This window comes from Crinia signifera, chromosome 3 (genome assembly GCF_055691185.1).
Source record: "Crinia signifera chromosome 3, ASM5569118v1, whole genome shotgun sequence".
Taxonomy (NCBI): domain Eukaryota; kingdom Metazoa; phylum Chordata; class Amphibia; order Anura; family Myobatrachidae; genus Crinia; species Crinia signifera.
In genome coordinates this window covers 314,857,361-314,877,238 of record NC_139219.1, presented here as the reverse complement: position 1 = coordinate 314,877,238, position 19,878 = coordinate 314,857,361, and the positions used below count along the sequence as shown (strand labels likewise).

The following is a 19,878-nucleotide window of genomic DNA, read 5'->3' as shown; positions in this document are numbered from 1 at the left end:
ACAGTCAAGTTCCCGTTAAAGCCAGCTTTGAGAAAATGCTGTTTGGAGCTAATGAATAATGTTATAAACCCAGGTCTGGTTGTTGTACATGAAGCTCTCAGGGTGGGTCACAGACGTTCTTGGCCCCCATACACTAGTTAGATTTGTCCACTTTCCTGCCGATTCCAACGGATCAGGCGAGAAATTGGGTGAAAAGTGGCCAAATCTTACGTGTTTGCGGTCCCGTGCACATCGGCTCAGAGTCAAAAGTTGGACCTGTTGCACATCCAACCTCCGACTTGGACGCTCTCCCAGCGGTGGGAAACGGGGTCGCAAGTGATACATCACCCAAAGCAATGTATCAAGGGGGATCGGATGGCTCTACACTGCTGACCCAGTGTATATGTAATACCCCTTTCACACTCGCAGAGCCGGGTCATACCCGGGAATGTGTTCCCGGATGCTTCCCGGGACTCAACTCGGGAATGTACCCTTTCACACTGCACTCAGACCTGGGATCGACCCGGGACAGCCCCATTCACACTGATCCCGGGAAATCCCTGCAGGTACATATGCATGTCACTAGAAATGGACTCCAGGGCTCTGAAAGATGACCAGCATTTGTGAACCCAAGAAAGATCCAATCAGCAGCTTTTTTAAAGTCCCGTGTACCCAATCCTGGGTACGGGACCAATCACACTGACCGCATCCCGGGTCGATTCGTACAAATCCCGGGATGTTCATCCTGGGATATTCGTTCGAGACCCTTTCACACTGATCTAAATCCCGGGTTGATGCGCGTTCATGTGCAAAAACCCGGGATATTTTTGCAAGTGTGAAAGGGGTATTACTTAGGCAGCGTAGCCGGCACCATAAGAGTTCCCATAATTACTGTACACAATGGAAACCAGATAGAACACATGGTCTAAGGTTTGACGGAACCCTAAAAGCCCCTCTACAAGAAACTTTGCCAGCTTGACTTGTTCATTCTGGATGCAACGGCTGTTGCCACAGTAACTTCCGCAAGCAAATTAACTGCTGGGACTTGTAGTTCCATCATAGGCACTGCTCTTCCGAGATTGTGATTACTGCATGTTAACTGACAGAATGTTTACAGCACATAAGAGTTTTTATATAAATACATTTTATTGCGGAATATTGAAAGTTTATAACAATTCTCTCACGTCAATCAAAAGTAAACAGTACTTGGGCAATTCAGGTGCGCATGGAAAGCAAGACGACAAGGGGGTCTGGGAGTCAGAGCTAGCCACGACTGCACCCCCATAAGTAACAGGGTCAGAAATCTCTCCCGGCGGCCCTGAGAGTGTTCCCTCTGGATACATTGCTGCCACTTATTGCAGACTGAAATGCTGTCACTGGGCACAGGCGGACTGACAGATAGAAGATATTTGAGTTGAGCTGCTGTGTTCAATACAGTTTTTAGGGGGCACAGGTCTTTATACTAAGCCATGGAGAGAGATAAAGTGGGCGGAGACCCGCCAACCAGCACTAACTGCCATTTTTCAAACACAAACTGTGACACGGCAGCTAGGAGCTAATTGGCTGCTGCTTTATCTCTTTCCGCTTTATCAGTCTGCAAGGCCTAAAAAATAGACCACCAATGTCTGGCTAGGGGGACTGTCAGTAAGGAGTAAATTGCAATAATCAATGGAGGAGATTATGAATGCAGCAATTATACCTTTGCTGGGTCTTGTGACATATGTCCTAGATTGAGGATTGTCCAGTGATGACAATGAGGCAGTGAGCGGGAGAGGTAGGGTTTATTCAGTATGGATTTGTGATTGGGTGGTATCAGGTGGTCGACAGTCACTAATGGTCAACAGCGCCCCACGTCTGCTGCCCAATAAATTAGCAAATTGTGAAACCCCAAGAGTCATAAGATTGATGTCCGTCAGCAGTAACACACGGCAGAGAATAGGCGGCACTCAGGGAAGACGGATAAATGGAAAGCTAATAAAATCCTCCAAATACTGTAACCGTTTCTGGACGTTGGCACAGACAGTGGAAGGATAACGTGATAGCTATAAGTTTGCATCGGCCATAGAACTTCCTTGGTTTGCCACCTCCGGGACTCTGGTGCAAATGATGAGTAATTAGACTCCACGTCACTCCAGACAGGGACAAAGCAGCAAACTGGAAAACCGACAGCTGATGGTTAGGATCGCCCCACGTGCGGATAATGACAACATAGAAAACCTATAGAGACAGAAATAACAAAAATGTGTCAAAATAAACATCATTGAGAATCAAAGCAAAGCGAATGCTGTGATATAATGGGAAGCTCTGTACTTGCCTGCCTGGCTACACCTTTTATGTAACTGTCTAAAGGTGAGAGCCAGAGTTGGTTGAGCTGACATAATCTGTGCTGCTGACAGCAAAATAGACCCCAACCACTTTAGATCCCACTGATTTCACCCGATATTCTTTTGTGGAGGATAAACACAAGAGGCACCCGACAAATACTGTACCCACAGCCATAGGGATAGCATGCAGGTTTGTCCCTGGCAGGATACCAAAGACGGGGAGTTTGCAAAATGTATGTATATAAATACCTCTGAGGTGAAGTACCGGCAGTGGCCACTAGAGGCCATTCGATGGACGAAATTACTTCCTAACAGAAAGCAAAAACAAAATGATCTGTTTCAAACTTTCCGGATACGGAGAGAGGCCAGCGGCGTGACTATAGTACCGCAGCCCCCGCCACCATGGGGGGGGGGCGCTGTGCATGTGGGGGCGCCGGGGGCTGCGGTGCTATAGTTACACACCCCACCCCCCAATCCCCCGCAGACTTACCTATCTCGCTGGTCCCGGCGGCTCCGTTCTTCTGCTGAGGACCACCACAAAATGGCCGCCCCCATATAGCACACAGTTCTCTGAAACTGTCTGCTGTATGGGGGTGGCCATTTTGTGGTGGTCCTCAGCAGAAGAAGAACGGAGCCGCCGGGACCAGCGCGGGGGGGGGGGGGGGGGGGCGCCCAAAACTTAGTTACGCCGCTGAGAGAGGCAGCTGTAAAGACAGAGACTGGTGGTAGGAGAAGATAGGGACTAAGCAGTCATTGTGACAGGCTTTTATCTAGTTTTCTATAATTCCGTAAAAGATCATTAGTGTTTTCTTGGCAGATCTTACCTCCATGTCTGTCTGTTGTTACCCAGTTTGTTTTATCTCTGTTTACAATTGTAAAGCGCAACAGAATCTGCTGCGCTATATAAGACCCTGTAACGGAATATGCTGCGCAATATAAGACACTGTAACGGAATCTGCTGCACTATATAAGACACTGTAAGGGAATCTGCTGCGCTATATAAGACCCTGTAACGTAATCTGCTGCGCTATATAAGACGCTGTAACAGAATCTGCTGCGCTATATAAGACACTGTAACGGAATATGCTGCGCAATATAAGACACTGTAACGGAATCTGCTGCGCTATATAAGACACTGTAACGGAATCTGCTGCGCTATATAAGACGCTGTAACAGAATCTGCTGCGCTATATAAGACGCTGTAACGGAATCTGCTGCGCTATATAAGACGCTGTAACGGAATCTGCTGCGCTATATAAGACACTGTAACGGAATCTGCTGCGCTATATAAGACACTGTAACGGAATCTGCTGCGCTATATAAGACACTGTAACGGAATCTGCTGCGCTATATAAGACACTGTAACGGAATCTGCTGCGCTATATAAGACGCTGTAACGGAATCTGCTGCACTATATAAGACACTGTAACGGAATCTGCTGCACTATATAAGACACTGTAACGGAATCTGCTGCGCTATATAAGTCACTGTAACGGAATCTGCTGCGCTATATAAGACACTGTAACGGAATCAGCTGAGCTATATAAGACACTGTAACGGAATCTGCGGCGCTATATAATACACTGTAACGGAATCTGCTGCGCTATATAAGAAACTGTAACGGAATCTGCCGCGCTATATAAGACACTGTAACGGAATCTGCTGCGCTATATAAGACACTGTAACAGAATCTGCTGTGCTATATAAGAAGCTGTAACGGAATCTGCTGCGCTATATAAGAAACTAACGGAATCTGCTGCGCTATATAAGACACTGTAACGGAATCTGCTGCGCTATATAAGACACTGTAACGGAATCTGCTGCGCTATATAAGACACTGTAACGGAATCTGCTGCGCTATATAAGACACTGTAACGGAATCTGCTGCGCTATATAAGACACTGTAACGGAATCTGCTGCGCTATATAAGACACTGTAACGGAATCTGCTGCACTATATAAGACAATGAAATGGAATCTGCTGCGCTATATAAGACGCTGTAACGGAATCTGCTGCGCTATATAAGACCCTGTAACGGAATATGCTGCGCTATATAAGAAACTGTAAATAAATACATTTATTGTGGGTTTCATGCAAGTGTTTTCCGGGACGCTCCCCCTGCGGCCGTGTTCCCGAGTCGCTCCCCCTGCCGCCGTGTTCCCGGGTCACTCCTCCTGCGGCTGTGTTCCCAAGTCGTTCCCCCTGCCTACGTGTCCCCAAGTCGCTCCCCCTGCGGCCGTGTTCCCGGGTCGCTCCCCCTGCAGCCGTGTTCCCGGTTCGCCCTACCTGCGGCCATGTTCCCGGGTCGCCCTACCTGCAGACGCATTCCTGGGTCACTCTGCCTGCCCCTGTGTTCCCGGGTCGCACACTGCCCTGCGAAGTGGATGTGTCACAGTGATGCAAATAGTATTCTCTAGCCCTGCCCACATCTTCCATTCAGGCAGGTATGAAAGGTAAATAGGTATCTGTGAGCAGCAAAGGACAAGACATGTCACACACCAGGCAAAAATTCCTATTTACATCATTGCCTGGGATATTTATAGGTCTCCTGATGCAGCCAAAGTTCCATAAATAACGCTGCTGGGAAATAGGGGTCTGCATGCCAGTCATTAGGAAACTCATAATTAGCCAGTTTCCTCTCCTTGCACTCTCCGATGTGGCCCATCTGACCCTGATTTAGGCTGCTGTTGTGTTTTCCTCACTAAGAAACACTAATGACCATAGAAAATGTAGTGATGAGCTTCAGAATGGAAAGTCGGTTACTGACTTTCTCCCCGTACGGAGCCCACTCCCCACTACATACCACACAGGGACAACACTGAGACAAAGTGGTTCACAAAGGGTTGTGCAGCACGAACGGTGCGAAGGGGACCACGAATGGCGTAGTAGCATTACTGCCTCACATGGGGTGATTCAGGTTGTCTCACACAGCACATCTGGTTTGCTAATGGACAAAACCATGTGCACTGCAGGTGGGGCAGATGTAACTTGTGCAGAGAGAGAGAATTAGATTTGAGTGGGGTTTGTACTTCAAACTGAGATCTATATTGCAGTGCAAAAATAAAGCAGCCAGTATTTACCCTGCACAGAAACAAAATAATTCACCCAAATCTAACTCTCTCTGCATGTTACATCTGCCCCACCTGCAATGCAGCATGGTTTTGTCCATTAGCAAACAAAATGTGCCGCGCGAGCCAACCTGAATTACCCCCACAGCACTGACGTCCTGTGTTAGATTTCCACCATGACCCTGTTAACCCTCATATATTCTAGTACATGTGGTAGGGAATTTATGGCCTAATTAAGCTTGGTTCACTTATCAGCAAATCGAGCGATTATTGAATGACTGCGAAAATGCTTATGGATCGGAAATCACTTGCAAATTTACGCAGGGGGGGGTTTTCTTTCTGTCTGAGCTGCGGATATCTACTCAAATGCAGATTAGCGATCCAAGCTGAATTAGTCCCATAGAGTGTAAGCTCTACTGGAACAAGGCCTGATATGAATGTGTATTTTCTGTAAGCGCTAAGGAATATGTGTGCGCCATATAAAGAATTGGTAATACATAAATAAAAGGTTGACATACAGCAAACACACAGATATTCCAGTATAACAGGAATCAGATATGGGGAACCTGGTCGGCTAATATCACGTCAGTCTTCCGGAAACAGGGCTCATTTAAGAAACCCCAAAATGTGACGCAACACTGTCCCCAATTATCTGCCTGGGACATTCTCTACCTCTCTTCTGATGTCACTCTGCTCATCTTGTGTTTCAGAATCACTCTTTTTCACGTCAACATTATGGGGGTTATTCAATCTCCCGCCGCTATTCCAAACGGGGGAAATAGCGGTGGGGCCCTATTCAATGCAGTCTTCCCCGACGGCATTGAAGAGGGATCTCGGGAGAACGGGCCCGACTTTACAAGCAGTCCGGCCCATTCTGCCGAGAACGGCTGGGAATTGTCGAGCTCGCGGCCGCAGCTCGACGATTTCCGCCTGTTTCTCGCAGCCACGCCCCCTTTTCGGCACTCCGCAGGCGGGACATTGAATATCCCCCTATGTTACTCTCCTAAAACACTACTTGGTTTTAAAATGTGTCCTTATACATTATCATATACCTTTGCCTTGCCAAAAATCCCCTCTCATTGCGCCAGGTTCTGTGCGACAGGAGACCGCACTGATTAATTTGATATGCGACCCTTGCACATCTGTGTGTGATGGAGTCTGTGGGGGATATTCAATCCTGGATCCGCCGACAAACGTACCACATTGTATATGTGGTCATTTCCTGTCATGTGACCACAATGTATATGTGGTAATTTCCTGTCATGTGACCACATTGTATATATGCAGTCATTTCCTGTCATGTGACCACATTGTATATGTGGTCATTTCTTGTCATGTGACCACATTGTATATGCAGCCATTTCCTGTCATGTGACCACAATGTATATGTGGTCATTTCCTGTCATGTGACCACAATGTATATGTGGTCATTTCCTGTCATGTGACCACAATGTGTATGTGGTCATTTCTTGTCATGTGACCACATTGTGTAAATGGTCAAGTAGCCACTTCCCACCATGTATGGGCAGCTGTAGATGTGGTGTGATACATGTCCACGTCAATCATATAACCAACCTGAAAGTGGTCAGAGTACATCGCCAGTCAAAGCAGATATGTTGCTAGGCTATCAATATCATACCCAATAACAAACACTGTGGTAATACTTACTGATCTGGAAGATTTCTCTTCATTGCCTTTGTTTAAATTGAACACGACAAGGACCGTCAGGCTGCTGGGTACCCACTAAGTGCAGATTACTCTGTAATACATTACACATAAAACCCTTCACTGTAAATTCAAAGACCACTTTAAAAATTTAATTTAATAAAAATGATACCCGTTATCTAAACATAGTACAGATGTCGCCTCATGTCTAAGGCCCTTATTCTGGTTGGTGCGGTCGAGCCGCATATGCGGCTCCGACCGCACCAGACGAATCCCCGCCCACGCTACGGATCGCCACGGCCGTCCGTACACGGACGGCTGGCGATCCGCACGAAAATGGTGGAGGCGTACGCCTCCACCATGGTGGGAGCTGCCCCCTGCATTCGATGGTCGACGACCATCGAAGGCAGGGCCGCACGCCGCGGCAGCTCCCGCAAGCTGAGACCACACGGACAATCGTCCGTGTGGTAGCTTGTATGGGGGCTGAAAGCTGACATCCGGCGACGTCAGCTTTCCGCCCCCATGAGTGGCGTCATGCCCTCATTACCATGCGTACGCCCCGCGTTTGCATGGGAACGCCCATGAAACGCGGGGCGTATACATAGGGAAATGAGGGACTGAAGCCCCTCACGCCCCTATACGCCCCCTTTGCGGCGTCTAATTTTTTTAAACGGAGATTTCCCCTGCACATGCGCAGAGTGACCTCTGCGCATGTGCAGAGAGAAAACATCGGCGGTACGGCCGCATGCGGGCCGTACCGCTTCAATCTGAATAAGGGCCTAAGTGACGTAGAACCTTCTTTGAGTATTGGTCGAGCCAACAAAATGCCTGCCACCAGCGTATAACAGGCAACAAAATGGCTGCCAACAGCGTGCAACAGGCAACAAAATGGCTGCCACCAGCGTGTAACAGGCAACAAACGCCTGCCACCAGCCTAGCTGCCACCAGCGTATAACAGGAAACAAAATGACTGCCACCAGCATTTAACAGGCAACAAAACGGCTGCCACCAGCGTATAACAGGCAACAAAATGGCTGCCACCCGTGTATCAGGCAACAAAATGGCTGCCACCAGAGTGTGACACCCAACACAATTGCTGTCACAGTATAAAACAGGCAACAAAATGGCTGACACCAGTGTGTAACAGGGAGAGATCATGCTGCTAATTAAAAACACAGCACTTATTTTAGACCATAGCACTTAATACATCTAACTACAAAATCTTTAATCTTCCTTCTAGTCTCCCACAGACACATATAGTACAACACACAAAGCATAACAATATAGAAGTTATAGAAATCTTAATACATTTTATATGCAATAAAAAGCCGCCATAGTCCCTTTATTATTCCTATGTTGTTCAATCTGCCGCATTTAGGACAAAATCTACAAGTGGTAATAAGAAAGTGACACTATTCTGATGAAGGGGAAATCTGAATATTGGATCCATCTTATTTACATTCAACTAAAACCACTAGCCTGCTAGTGTATAGGTGCCAAAAGATTTTGAACCATCATATGTGTGGACATTTGCTTCACATCTGTTTTGCAAAAAAGGACACAATCAGACTCCAAGGAATATGCGCGATGCTGGAACCGCGGACTGCTGTTTACTTAGCGCTTTGTTATCGCTTGTTTATACTGTGGTGTTATTTGTTGTATATATAAATCATGGATTTTCAGTTTAATTATCTTTTGGGATATATTATGCAAAACCTAGTGTAAAAGCATAAAAAAAAGCATCAGTCCCAAGCAGTGAAAAAGTATTGGCGTCTAGTTCATTTATATTGCTCACTGTACTGCTGGATATTTAGATTTTAAATGGTGTAAATGTTGTGTGCTTTTAACAGGTCCCGCCTTTTCCTGTCATGTGACCATGGCGGAATGTACTGTTTGCACGCATCAGAAACGTGGGGCAGAGAGTCTCTCATTTCCGCTTTGTAAACTGCTGACATAAAACCAATTTTTATTCCATGTGGGACTGATTGAAACACATATTGGAAAGGAAAAATTAATTTAATTGTAAATTTGTCAAAAGTTTCAGGCTTTCCCCTGTTCTCCTCAGCAGCATATAGAGGTTGAGGGCAGGATTCCATTAGTTTATGTGTTTTTTCATAATCATTGAACTTGTTTGAACAGAAATAATGGGGACTAATGTAAGGGCCTGGTTAAAAACTTGGGTACTTCCTCATCTTTGCTGCCACCGCTTACGCTACAGAAGTTACGTACTGTGCAGCGAGCTGTGACGGCGAGAGGGCGGCGAACACTGAGGGTTATTTTTGGTGAGGATCAGGTCAGGAATCTTTGTGCACCACCACCCTGGGTCCACGCCACCACCCTGCATCCACGTCACCACCTATTACCTTTGGTAAAGTTGTGGCGAGCGAAGTGGGGCGATAATGCATAGCAGTTAAGTAGCGGCTGGCGTAGCGGTGGCTGCAAAGATAAAGAAGATAAAGAAGTACCAAAACTTGTTGCTTAAATTGTTTTGTCAGAAAAAAAAAAACGTTTTTTTTGTGGCAGAAAGAATTTTGGATTTAATTGAATACCCCAAGTCTCTCATATCCAAAATTGTGAAGTCCAAAATAGTCCGAAATACATAATTTATTGGAGGGAGGCTAAGATAGTGACACCTATGCTTTGTGATGGTTCAATGTACACAAACTTTGGGGGTAATTCAGACCTGATCTCTAGGCTGCATATATTTGTAACTTAGAAAGCAGGTTAACGCCGCCCCGCAGAACACAAACGCCACCCGAATCCCCTCGCTACGCTGCGGGCGGATGTGTACGATTCAGCCAAGCGCTGACTGCACTGTGTCCTGCAGCTGAGAGACTCCTCTGCCTGGGCTGCCAATATGAAACCTAACCAGGCACCGCCACGCAGAGATCATTTCCGAACACACAGGATTTATTTTCCTACTAGAAGTCTACAATGGAGTGAGGGGAATTTCTCTTCCCCCACATTTAGGAAAGAATCTGAGGAACTTCAGTAGTGAGCTGCGGGATCACAGCTCTTAAAGCTTCATGGGTGAATTTACCATTTTCTATGCAGCTATTAGCAAAACGGGGGTTTGGGTTTATGTAAAACGTCTTTAATGTACACATAGGGGCCGAATTTGGCCGCCGACCATCAAATTATTTCTCCTGCCTTCCTGAATAAAAGTCAGTCTCAACTAACTTTTATTACGAGCGTTAGGATGAAGACGGGGCGGGTGGTTGATGTCCTCTGATGTCAGCCTCCTGCCCCCAGCAGGTATCGGGCCTCTTGCGTTCCTAAAACGTTGGGCGTTCCAATGGTCCAGCGTCGTCACTACCCCCGTCTGCTTGCGCAGACCCCCAAACATTGGAACGGTGCTGAATTCACCCCATTCCAAGTGATGTAGAATTAGGCCCTGCGTCTGCTGGACGGCATTCCCCAGGTCCCAGTGGCTTCCTGTTTTGGCACGGTGAATGTGATGTCATGCCGTCACTACCGCTTAGCCATTAAGAGGAGCAGGCTATGTGCATGCTGAAGACAAGATGAGGGGGGGTGGAGGGACACAGAGAAGAGGAGGTATGCAGGACAGGAAGATGCTGGAGGGACATGGGCATTGAGCAGCTGTATTGACAAAGGTAGACACTAGTGACACTACTGCTGTGGGCATTATGTGTATAAGTGGCACTACTGCTGTGGGTATTATGTGTATAAGTGGCACTACTGCTGTGGGCATTATGTGTATAAGTGGCACAACTGCTGTGGGCATTATGTGTATAAGTGGCACTACTGCTGTGGGCATTATGTGTATAAGTGGCACTACTGCTGTGGGCATTATGTGTATAGAGGGCACTTCTGTCGGCATTACGTGTATAAGCAGCATTACTATTGTGGATGACTACAAGAATTGTGTTTAGGGGCACTACTGTGGGCATTGTGTATAATAGAGACTACTGTGTGTCATAACATGTATATAAGGTACCACTGTGTGTTGTAACATGAATTCTACCCCATTCACACCAGGCTTTTTTCCCGGGTTGGCCCCAGGAACAACCCAGGTGTAGCGCTGGTGTGAATGGGTCCTGGGCCAAAATCCTGTTAGCAATGCTCAGGCATTACAACCCTGCTAGTTACCAGGGTTGCTTCCGGAATCATCCCGGGGCACGGTGTGGAGTTAATGAGTAACTGGGTCGAGCGACCCAGGGTCCCGTGCAAATTATGGAGGGTGCTGCGCTGTCACCTCCAAGTGCTGCCTCCTCCCCACTCCTCAACGAAGCGCATTGCTCCGCCCCACCCCTGTGTGACATCACTAACCCAGCAATAAGCTGGGTCATATGGGGAGCATGCAGACTGCAAATGCCAGGGTCGCTCCTGGAATGGACCAGTGTCCTAATACTGGGAGCGACGTGAATGGGGTATAAGGTGCTCTACACTGTGTTGTAACGTGCATAAGGTACACTACTATGTGGTTTAGTATGAATTAGGTGCACTACATGTGACATAATGAGAATAAGACCATGATACTATGTGGCAGAATTTGAATAGGTGTTCTATTATGTAACTATGCCCCTTCGTTGAGGAGGTGGGCAGTAAACCCTCTGTCTAATGGGATGGGGGGTGTATGCGGCAGGGGAAATGAGTTGTACCACCTCTCCGGAACCACTTTATGTCCCCGGGTCACGTGACATCACAGAACAGCATTTACAGGGCGCGCACACACTTTTATGGACGTCTGTAAGATGAGAGGGCTGCAGCGGGCAGGTATTGTGTGCAGTTGGCACTAGGTTATATGATACAATAACTTCAGCGATACCTCTCAAGGTCACCACTCTCTCAGTGATGTGGACTGAGTCCAGCACAAACGGCTATCAGCACGCATTTTCCCCTTTCAATCTCTGATTCACCCGACAACAATGACAGGCATGCAAGACATCACATCGCACTGGCATGTGCAGGGGTGACCTGGACTTTCCACTGTGACACTGGACTGATTGAGTTAATGAGATGCCTGGCGTACCGCATAACACTTTGTACTAAGGGACTGCATTCACTTGCAGCAGGCTATTGTGTATTAGGGGGATTAGAAGCCCACGCTGACGGGAAAACATCTGAAAAACTGTCACTAAAAGTTCAATGCACACTGTATTGTAGTCAAAAATTATCTATCTATCTATCTATCTATCTATCTATCTATCTATCTATCTATACATACAGGGAGAAATGTATCAAACCTTACAGAAAAAAAGAGCTAAACTACTAAACACCCAGCCCCTAACTGTCATTTTAGAGGCTGTGTTTGAAAAATGACAGTTGGCAAGAGGTAAAGTGGAGAGAGATAAATACTAACCAGTTTGCAGGCTATATGGCAGATGTATTAAGCCTGGTGAAGAGATAAAGTGGGGGGTAAGTGGAGATAAAGTGGAAGGAGATAACGCACCAGACAATTAATTCCCAACTGTCATTTTTTAAACACAATTGATTGGCTGGTGTGTTATCTCCTTCCACTTTATCTCCACTCCTTCTCATGTAAACCCCCCCCTCCCCCGACAACGAGTATGTACCCCCTGGCAACGAGCACGTAAACCCCCTTGCAATCCCCTGGCAACTAACATGTAACCCCCCCTAGCATCAAGCACATAAATGCACCTGGCAACTAGCAGGTAAAACCCCTTGGCAATGAGTCCGTAAACCCTCCTGGCAACGAGCACGTAACCCCACTTGGCAACGAGCACGTAATCCCCCTTGGCAACAAGCACATAAAGCCCCTTGCAACGAGTACGGACCCTCTAGCAATGAGCATGTAATACCCCCCCCCCCCACTCCGGCAACAAGCATGTTACCCATGACAACAAGCGGAAAACCCCTGGCATTGAGCAAGTAACCCCCTGGCAACGAGCATGTAGGTAAGCGGCACTTTATGGGGCGTAATATGTGTAAAAGGTACGAAAGGGGACATTATTTGTGTAAGTGGCACTATAGGGGGGCATTATATGTGTAAGTGGCACTATAGGGGGGCATTATATGTGTAAGTGGCACTACATGGTGGCATTACATGTGTAAGTGGGACTTCAGGGGGCATTATGTGTGAAAACAGCACTAGTGGAGGCATTACAGTGTGTGGCATAAAGCGAATTAAGAATTACGGTGTGTGGCTTGTGCAATGGGAATTACTGTGTGTGGAACAATGTGTAACGGGCATTACAGTATGGTATAATGTGCAATGGGCATTCTGTTTTTTTGTGGCATAATGTGTTAGAGGCGCTACTATAAGTAAGAAAAATTACAGGGCTGGGAGGTGCCAAAACATACACTCTGATGGCTCATCTTCAGCCTCTGCCTCACTCATACAGAGTCCTAGTGACAATAATATTCCTGTAGTGTCCCATAGCTGGTGTACCTGAGAATTATAGTAGTATTTCCACAGATTCTGTATAAATACACTGAGCAAGTACTGTACCTCTTTAGGGACGGGGTCCAGCAGCTGGAAGTTATACTTGTGGAGGAACAAAACAACAAGCATGTGGATTTCCATCAATGCGAACCACCTGAGGAAAGCAGGCAAACACAGCGAGCTTAGAGTTCCATTCATATCCAAATACATCTACAGAATATATATATATATATATATATATATATATATATATATATATAAAAGGCTAACTACTCCTCACCTTTAGGAGATGAAGGAACGCGAGTGACCACTAGAGGCCTCTAGACGGACCAAATTACTTCTTTGTGTGCTAAAAGATGTCATTACAGAAAGTGAAAGCATTTTTTGCAGGGACACTGATCTGTTTCAAACTTGCTGGATATGGGGTTAGGGAGCTGTGAAGACAGATTAGAGGTAGGAGCAGATAGGGACTGGGGGCGGGGCGAAGAGTTTTGTGGGCTCAAAACCATCACAGTGCAAAGTAAAAACTGCCACAGCTCAAAGTACATTGCAGAAATATATATACTGTATAAAACACAAGTTGCTAAATAACTTTTCCACAGCACATAAAACATGATGGCCGCTATTTCCAGTAGCCTTGAGGAATAAGACTACTACTACAGTACACAGCAGTCGCCACCCCCCCCCCCTATTATTGTAAACCAGTGCTTGCATCTTTTTCCCAACATTTTCCATCCTGTAATCGTGTCCTGCCCCCTAATCCTTCACCACCTCATACCTCATATAAATAGAGTCCCCTGACAGTGGGAGCCTGAGAAGACGGCGCTGGCACCGGAGGTGGAGCGTGGGGATGCTATGTGGGAATAAAGGGGTCTCAGGCAGTGAGCATGTAAGGACTACAATCTAATCTATACAGCATGTAATGGCTAGCATACCTCACTACGGCCTGCACAGTTCCCACAAGCTCTACAGGGATAAGAGCAGAAAGAGGGTGAATAATGGGACATTATGCATTCTCCCATTGTGTTAAAAATAGAGATGTGCAGGCTCTGATTTATCTTATTTCAAAGCAGGATCTTATTGGCTATCAACTGTCAAAAACTGTCATGTGATTTGGGATAGCCAATAAGATCCTGCTTTGAAATCAGAGTAAATCAGAGCCTGCACATCTCTAGTTAAAAAAAAAATCCTGCTGCTGGCAGTGTGGGCCATTCCCCTGCACTGATTGGCTGAGCTCCCTGTCTGTCAGACTCGGGCAATATGTATGGACAGACGTCTGATCGCTCATAATGATTGCGCCTGCAGAACGGCTTCATTCAAAGCGGAGGGAGTCAATTGAAGGCGATGCTGGCCCATAGCAACATCCCATGTTAAATAGAACTCCGATTTTAGTAAATTTCCACCATAGGGGGAAATCTGGGATTGAATGGGTACGAATGCACCCATACGATCTTAATTACGTCCCAGAACCGTATTTATGTACGGAAAGCCAGCAGTGTCATGCCACAGACTGGGGAAACTTTTTACACAAGTTCCCCCGGGCCAATGCATGACAACCCTGGCCGGTCAGCCCTGGCCGGGTCTCTGGGGGAATGAGGACCCCCAATAAAGGGACCCCCTACCTCCAGGGCACCCCCACGCAGTTTTTATTTATTTATTTATTTTCCAGGTTTTTTTTTTTTTACACATAGAAGAATCGCACGGATCAGACTGATCCGTGCGTTGCTTCAGATTCGGCCGTGTTTGGCTGCCGGGAAACTCGGCAGCCAAATTAGCAGGAGTTTACCTCACAGCTTCAGGAGCTGCAAGGGAAAGTCTGCAATAAAGGCCCCCTCGGGTTCACCACGTGGGGAAATTAACTAGTGATTGAACAGTTCTGGCCGGTAACCCCAGTGGTTTCACCCACACACTGTGGCTAATTGATCGTGCCCCATAAAAACCAGGGTGAAGGTGCCGGACTGGGGTGAGCAGGTGGACAGGAAGGGGTAGGCAGTACCAGAGGAAGTAGACCCCTGGCCCTGAGAGCTTGCAATCCGAAAAGGGATAATCTGACACAAAACAAGAGTGATAAAGGTGTGTGGTGGCAATAGTACAGTGGTCTTGAGGACGACTGGGTAGGTTTGGCTGCGAAAAGATGCATTTTTTAGGGAGCATCTGAAACCTGGGACAGCATTGAGGGCTATGATTGGCCGTTAATACTATAGGACCAACACAGGAGACAGCAACAGATTTTTTTCACATTAATTCCTTTTTCATTTTTCAAACGCTCCTTAGGGGGCTGACTGTTAAATGTAACGAATTAACTAACCGAGCAGTACGCATATTCTGAGACTAAAAGCAATTATAAAATAAATACCAGGAGGTAAAATAACAATAAGATACAGACAGACAATAACCTTGTATCCATTTCCTAGACCTGTAGTAAAAGTTAGCATTCTCTGAATAAACTCATAGGACTGATCCCCATCGGACGAATGAACGCACTAGATTAACGCACATCTCCTAAAGGATGAACAAACCAGCGCACCACCTAGGGAACGGAAGTTTTTGTGTCCTTTTATTTTTTTTGCATGTGCAGAAAAGTAGCATTTTTGCGTTTAACTATTTCCCAGCTGGCGGGGGTGGGTGAAGGTGTTTGACGGGTTAACCGATTAATAAAAAAAAGTTTGTTTTCCGGAAATTCTCCTCGAACGTCAATTCCCAGCAAGCCAGTACATGTGCGGCAAAGGGTTTACTGTTTACCCCAATTAGCAGATTGCATAAACTTTATACAAGACTAGCGCTCCTTGTGTCGGAGAATAAACACCGCCAGGACGGGACACTGACCTGCCAGGGCACTGATACTTCCCTCCGCCAAAGGCTACAAACCCATCTAGGAAAACATTCTTCTCTATATTTGCTCGGTTCCAACGTTCCTGTGGGAAGAAAATATAATTTGTTTTCCAATGAGGCCTTATGTAAATAAATCAGACTTTTCCTTCCCTAGACATGAAACAAGGCATTACTGAAAGCAGCCGATCTGGGCTAAAAATGGTCTTGGCTGTATTCCTTCAGGTCGGGGGCAGTTTCCTACAGAATGTTTAAATGAGAAATAAAGAGCAATGTTGTGAGAGAATATAACAATAACGGCCGAACCGCAGTCGCGGCGTGTAGCGTGTGTGGTACAGAACACACGTGCGTCTCGCTATTAATAACTGCGCTCCGTAAGTCTTGCTATATAATACTGTCTACGATCAACTGATCAACGGATTTCTAGGATCCGACTAACAGCGTGGCGATGCTTGTGACTGTACTGCCGCCATAGAAACAATCATTCACAATAGGACCTACAGATGTGCCCACGTACACCTAGCCTCCTTTGGCATTATGGCGCTCCTCAGTATTGCCTGGCGTCTTTTTTGTGACTTTTTACGCCATGTCGGAATATATGCTGCATATCATTTTAATCAGCATAAGATGCTTGTGCGTCCATCATTATAATAGACACTATTTAATGGAAAAAGTTGCCCAAAAAAACTCACCCGGCGATGTACAGTAGAATGTGATTTGTATTGCATGTATGATAGGATGTACATGGACACATATCTAATACAGTTTAGAAAATGAATGCTGGCACCGGATTGGGTGCTGTGGGTTTTGAGCACTTTTGGAATGCCCAATAGAACTTTTCCTCTTTTTCATCTGGGCTTTGTTGGAAGGTCAAAATGTGTTATACTGTTTTACACCATCGCCCACAAGGTTAAATATAAAATCGATGTTAGGGGTGGCAAGGGGGCAATATTTAAAGCATCTATTTATATTGCAAAGCTAAATCATTGTGTGTGCTACTGTGAACTACAGAAATACGGGACTGCTCAGATACGGTGGCTCGCCCCTGATCACATGACTGACCACCAGATGTGACGGTCACAGATAACGCTACTGACCCATTCTAGACCAAACACTCGCCGCGTTTTAGGTGTGGCGCCACGTTTGGGATGAAGCAGAGTGTCAGAGTGTGTATAGTGGAGGTCAGTGTGGACCCTGCCTGGAGAGTCATGATGTACAGGATAGGCGTGACTATTAACGTGTCACCTGGGTACAGTAATCGCCCCATACAGGCAACTTTGTTTACCAAATTGAAACTTTTTCTATTTTCGGTAACTTAACATTTTTGCACTTTAATATTTGTGCGGCTTTAAATTTTGTGGTCAAACTCACCAAGAAAGAACCACTTGTATAATTTGCCGCTCTGTAATTATACCTTTTACAATAGTTTATATTACACAACAGGGGACTGATTTAGTGTCGCACACAGCTGCCTCTGCTTTAGTATCTATTGTCATAGTGGCATGTGTATCTTTATGCTGATGCTAGTGTCAACCCGTCCCTGGTGTACAGCCAAGCGTCTGACCGGACACTGTGATACCCCTTGGTGCGCCTTTAGATGCCACATTTGTTTGCACCACTGAAACTTGCTCCAGGCCCAGAGAAGTGCAGGTGTCTGAATACGACCTTCAATGTGTGAAATTAAGGGGGAAATTTACTAAAGGAAATTTGTAAAAAAAATAGGTGTAAAAATAGGTGTATTTGTATCCAGAAATACACTTACTTTTGACATTTACTATCCCGAAAATACGGCAATTCGTATTCGTATTGATGTGCTATCAATACAAATACGAATTGCCGTATTTTCGGGATAGTAAATGTCAAAAATAAGTGTATTTCTGGATACAAATACACCTATTTTTACACCTATTTTTTACAAATTTTCTTTAGTAAATTTCCCCCTAAGCCTCTGACCGATGCACGGCCCCGAAATCTATTAGAAATATAGACTATGTACGCACAGGGAGATTGGGTGTGGTATAGGGTTCCGACAGTCGGGATCCCGACAGTCATTAGCCCGATGTCGGGATCCTGACTGGCCGGACTCAGACAGCATGGGCGAGCGCAACAAACCCCCTTGCGGGCAGTGCAAGGTGGCTCGCTACGCTCGCCACCTATTCTATTCTCCCTTTATGGGGTCGTGGACCCCCACGAGGGAGAATAGCCGGTGACCATCTGGAACCCGTCTGTCTGTGTTTTAACAGTCGGGATCCCGACGTCGGGTAAATGACTGTCGGGACCCCGTCCGGCACCTGTGAGATTTACCCTCTATTCAATCCTGATCAAATCAGGATCGAATCGCACGGCGCCGTGTACAGATTTGATTTAGACTGTATAGTACAGATCTGTATATTTTTCTATTTGATTTCAATGCCGCAATTCGGGATCGAAATTGAATGTATTCGATTTCTGTTTGATTTTGATTTTGCTTATATATAAGCAAAGTTGAATAGAAAAAAAGACTACATCGAACCGTGTGTACACCCTAGTAGGTCTCGATCGCGACTGCGCCTGGGTGCTTACACATTACACCACATGCGTTGTAAGAGTTTTGAGGGTTGTACTGGAAGTAAGTGCAGTAGCAGAAAATCGCTCAGCTCTGTCTGCATCGTCATTGCGTATGCCTTAGATCCAGGACATATCCGTCTCTCTTTGTGTGTATATATCACTCCTTGTACGGGATACAGTCAAAATCCCGACGGTCAAAATACCGACAACCATTGACCGATGGTCAAAATCCCGACAAGGTCAAAATACCGACATATAGAGTGTAGACACGCGAAAAAGTCAAAACTTTCGGTTGGTCGACAGGTTGCGAGGTCAACATGGGTTTCTTCACAGTTCTTTGAGCCGACATGTGCCGACAGGTGGTATTTCATGCCCTGCCATCCACTAGGGCGTGGTGGGAGAATAAAATAGTGTGCCGAGCGCAGCGAGCGATGCAAGGGGCTGCGGTTGACTTCCAACTGTGTCCATGTCGTGTGTGTCGAAAAAAAAAAACAGTGAAAAAACCCATGTCGACCTCGCAACCTGTCGACCGAAAGTCATGTCGACTTTTTAACCTGTCTACATTCCATATGTCGCTATTTTGACTTTGCCGGGAATTTAAATGCCGCTATTTTGACCTTGTCGGGATTTTAAATGTCGGTATTTTGACCATGTCGGGATTTTGACTGTCTGTATTTCAAACCGAATCCCCCTGTACAATACCACTAAGCGGAATCACTCCAGCATACGGTATATAAATAAGAATTGATACTAATGACTGGAATGCTCTGTTTATTGCAGGGATGGCTCCAATGCTCAACAGTTAGCGGAGAGAGCGGGTAGGCAAAAACTGGTGCTGGATCCTGCAGCAACCAGAAGTTTGATATTATTTTTAGATCTTTATTAGAAAAATAACAGAATTTGATTGCTATGGGTTACAGCACTTTTGTGAAGTTACGAGGGCAACAATGTGTTAACTATCTCCCCAAAGTATGCAAACATACTGACACAATAGGAACTCACAGGCCTAAACTTTTCCGGTTCAGGAAAGCGCTTTGGATCCCGGTGAAGCCAATAGGGAGAGAGCATCAACAGGTCCCCGGAAGGGATCTCACAATTC

General features: G+C 46.1%; 1 protein-coding gene across 1 annotated transcript in view; it reads right to left on the bottom strand.

Moving 5' to 3' along the window:
• Positions 1-1,744: 1,744 nt before the first annotated feature.
• Positions 1,745-19,878, bottom strand: part of CYP39A1 (cytochrome P450 family 39 subfamily A member 1) — a 56,298-nt gene continuing 38,164 nt past the window's right edge. The window contains exons 9-13 of the mRNA XM_083178677.1: positions 19,782-19,877; positions 16,230-16,318; positions 13,470-13,557; positions 7,040-7,130; positions 1,745-2,196 (exon numbers count right to left, since the gene is read on the bottom strand). Coding sequence (XP_083034803.1) covers positions 7,059-7,130; positions 13,470-13,557; positions 16,230-16,318; positions 19,782-19,877 — 345 coding nt within the window. The 3' untranslated portion in view covers positions 1,745-2,196; positions 7,040-7,058. The remainder of the gene's footprint in view (positions 2,197-7,039; positions 7,131-13,469; positions 13,558-16,229; positions 16,319-19,781; position 19,878) is intronic.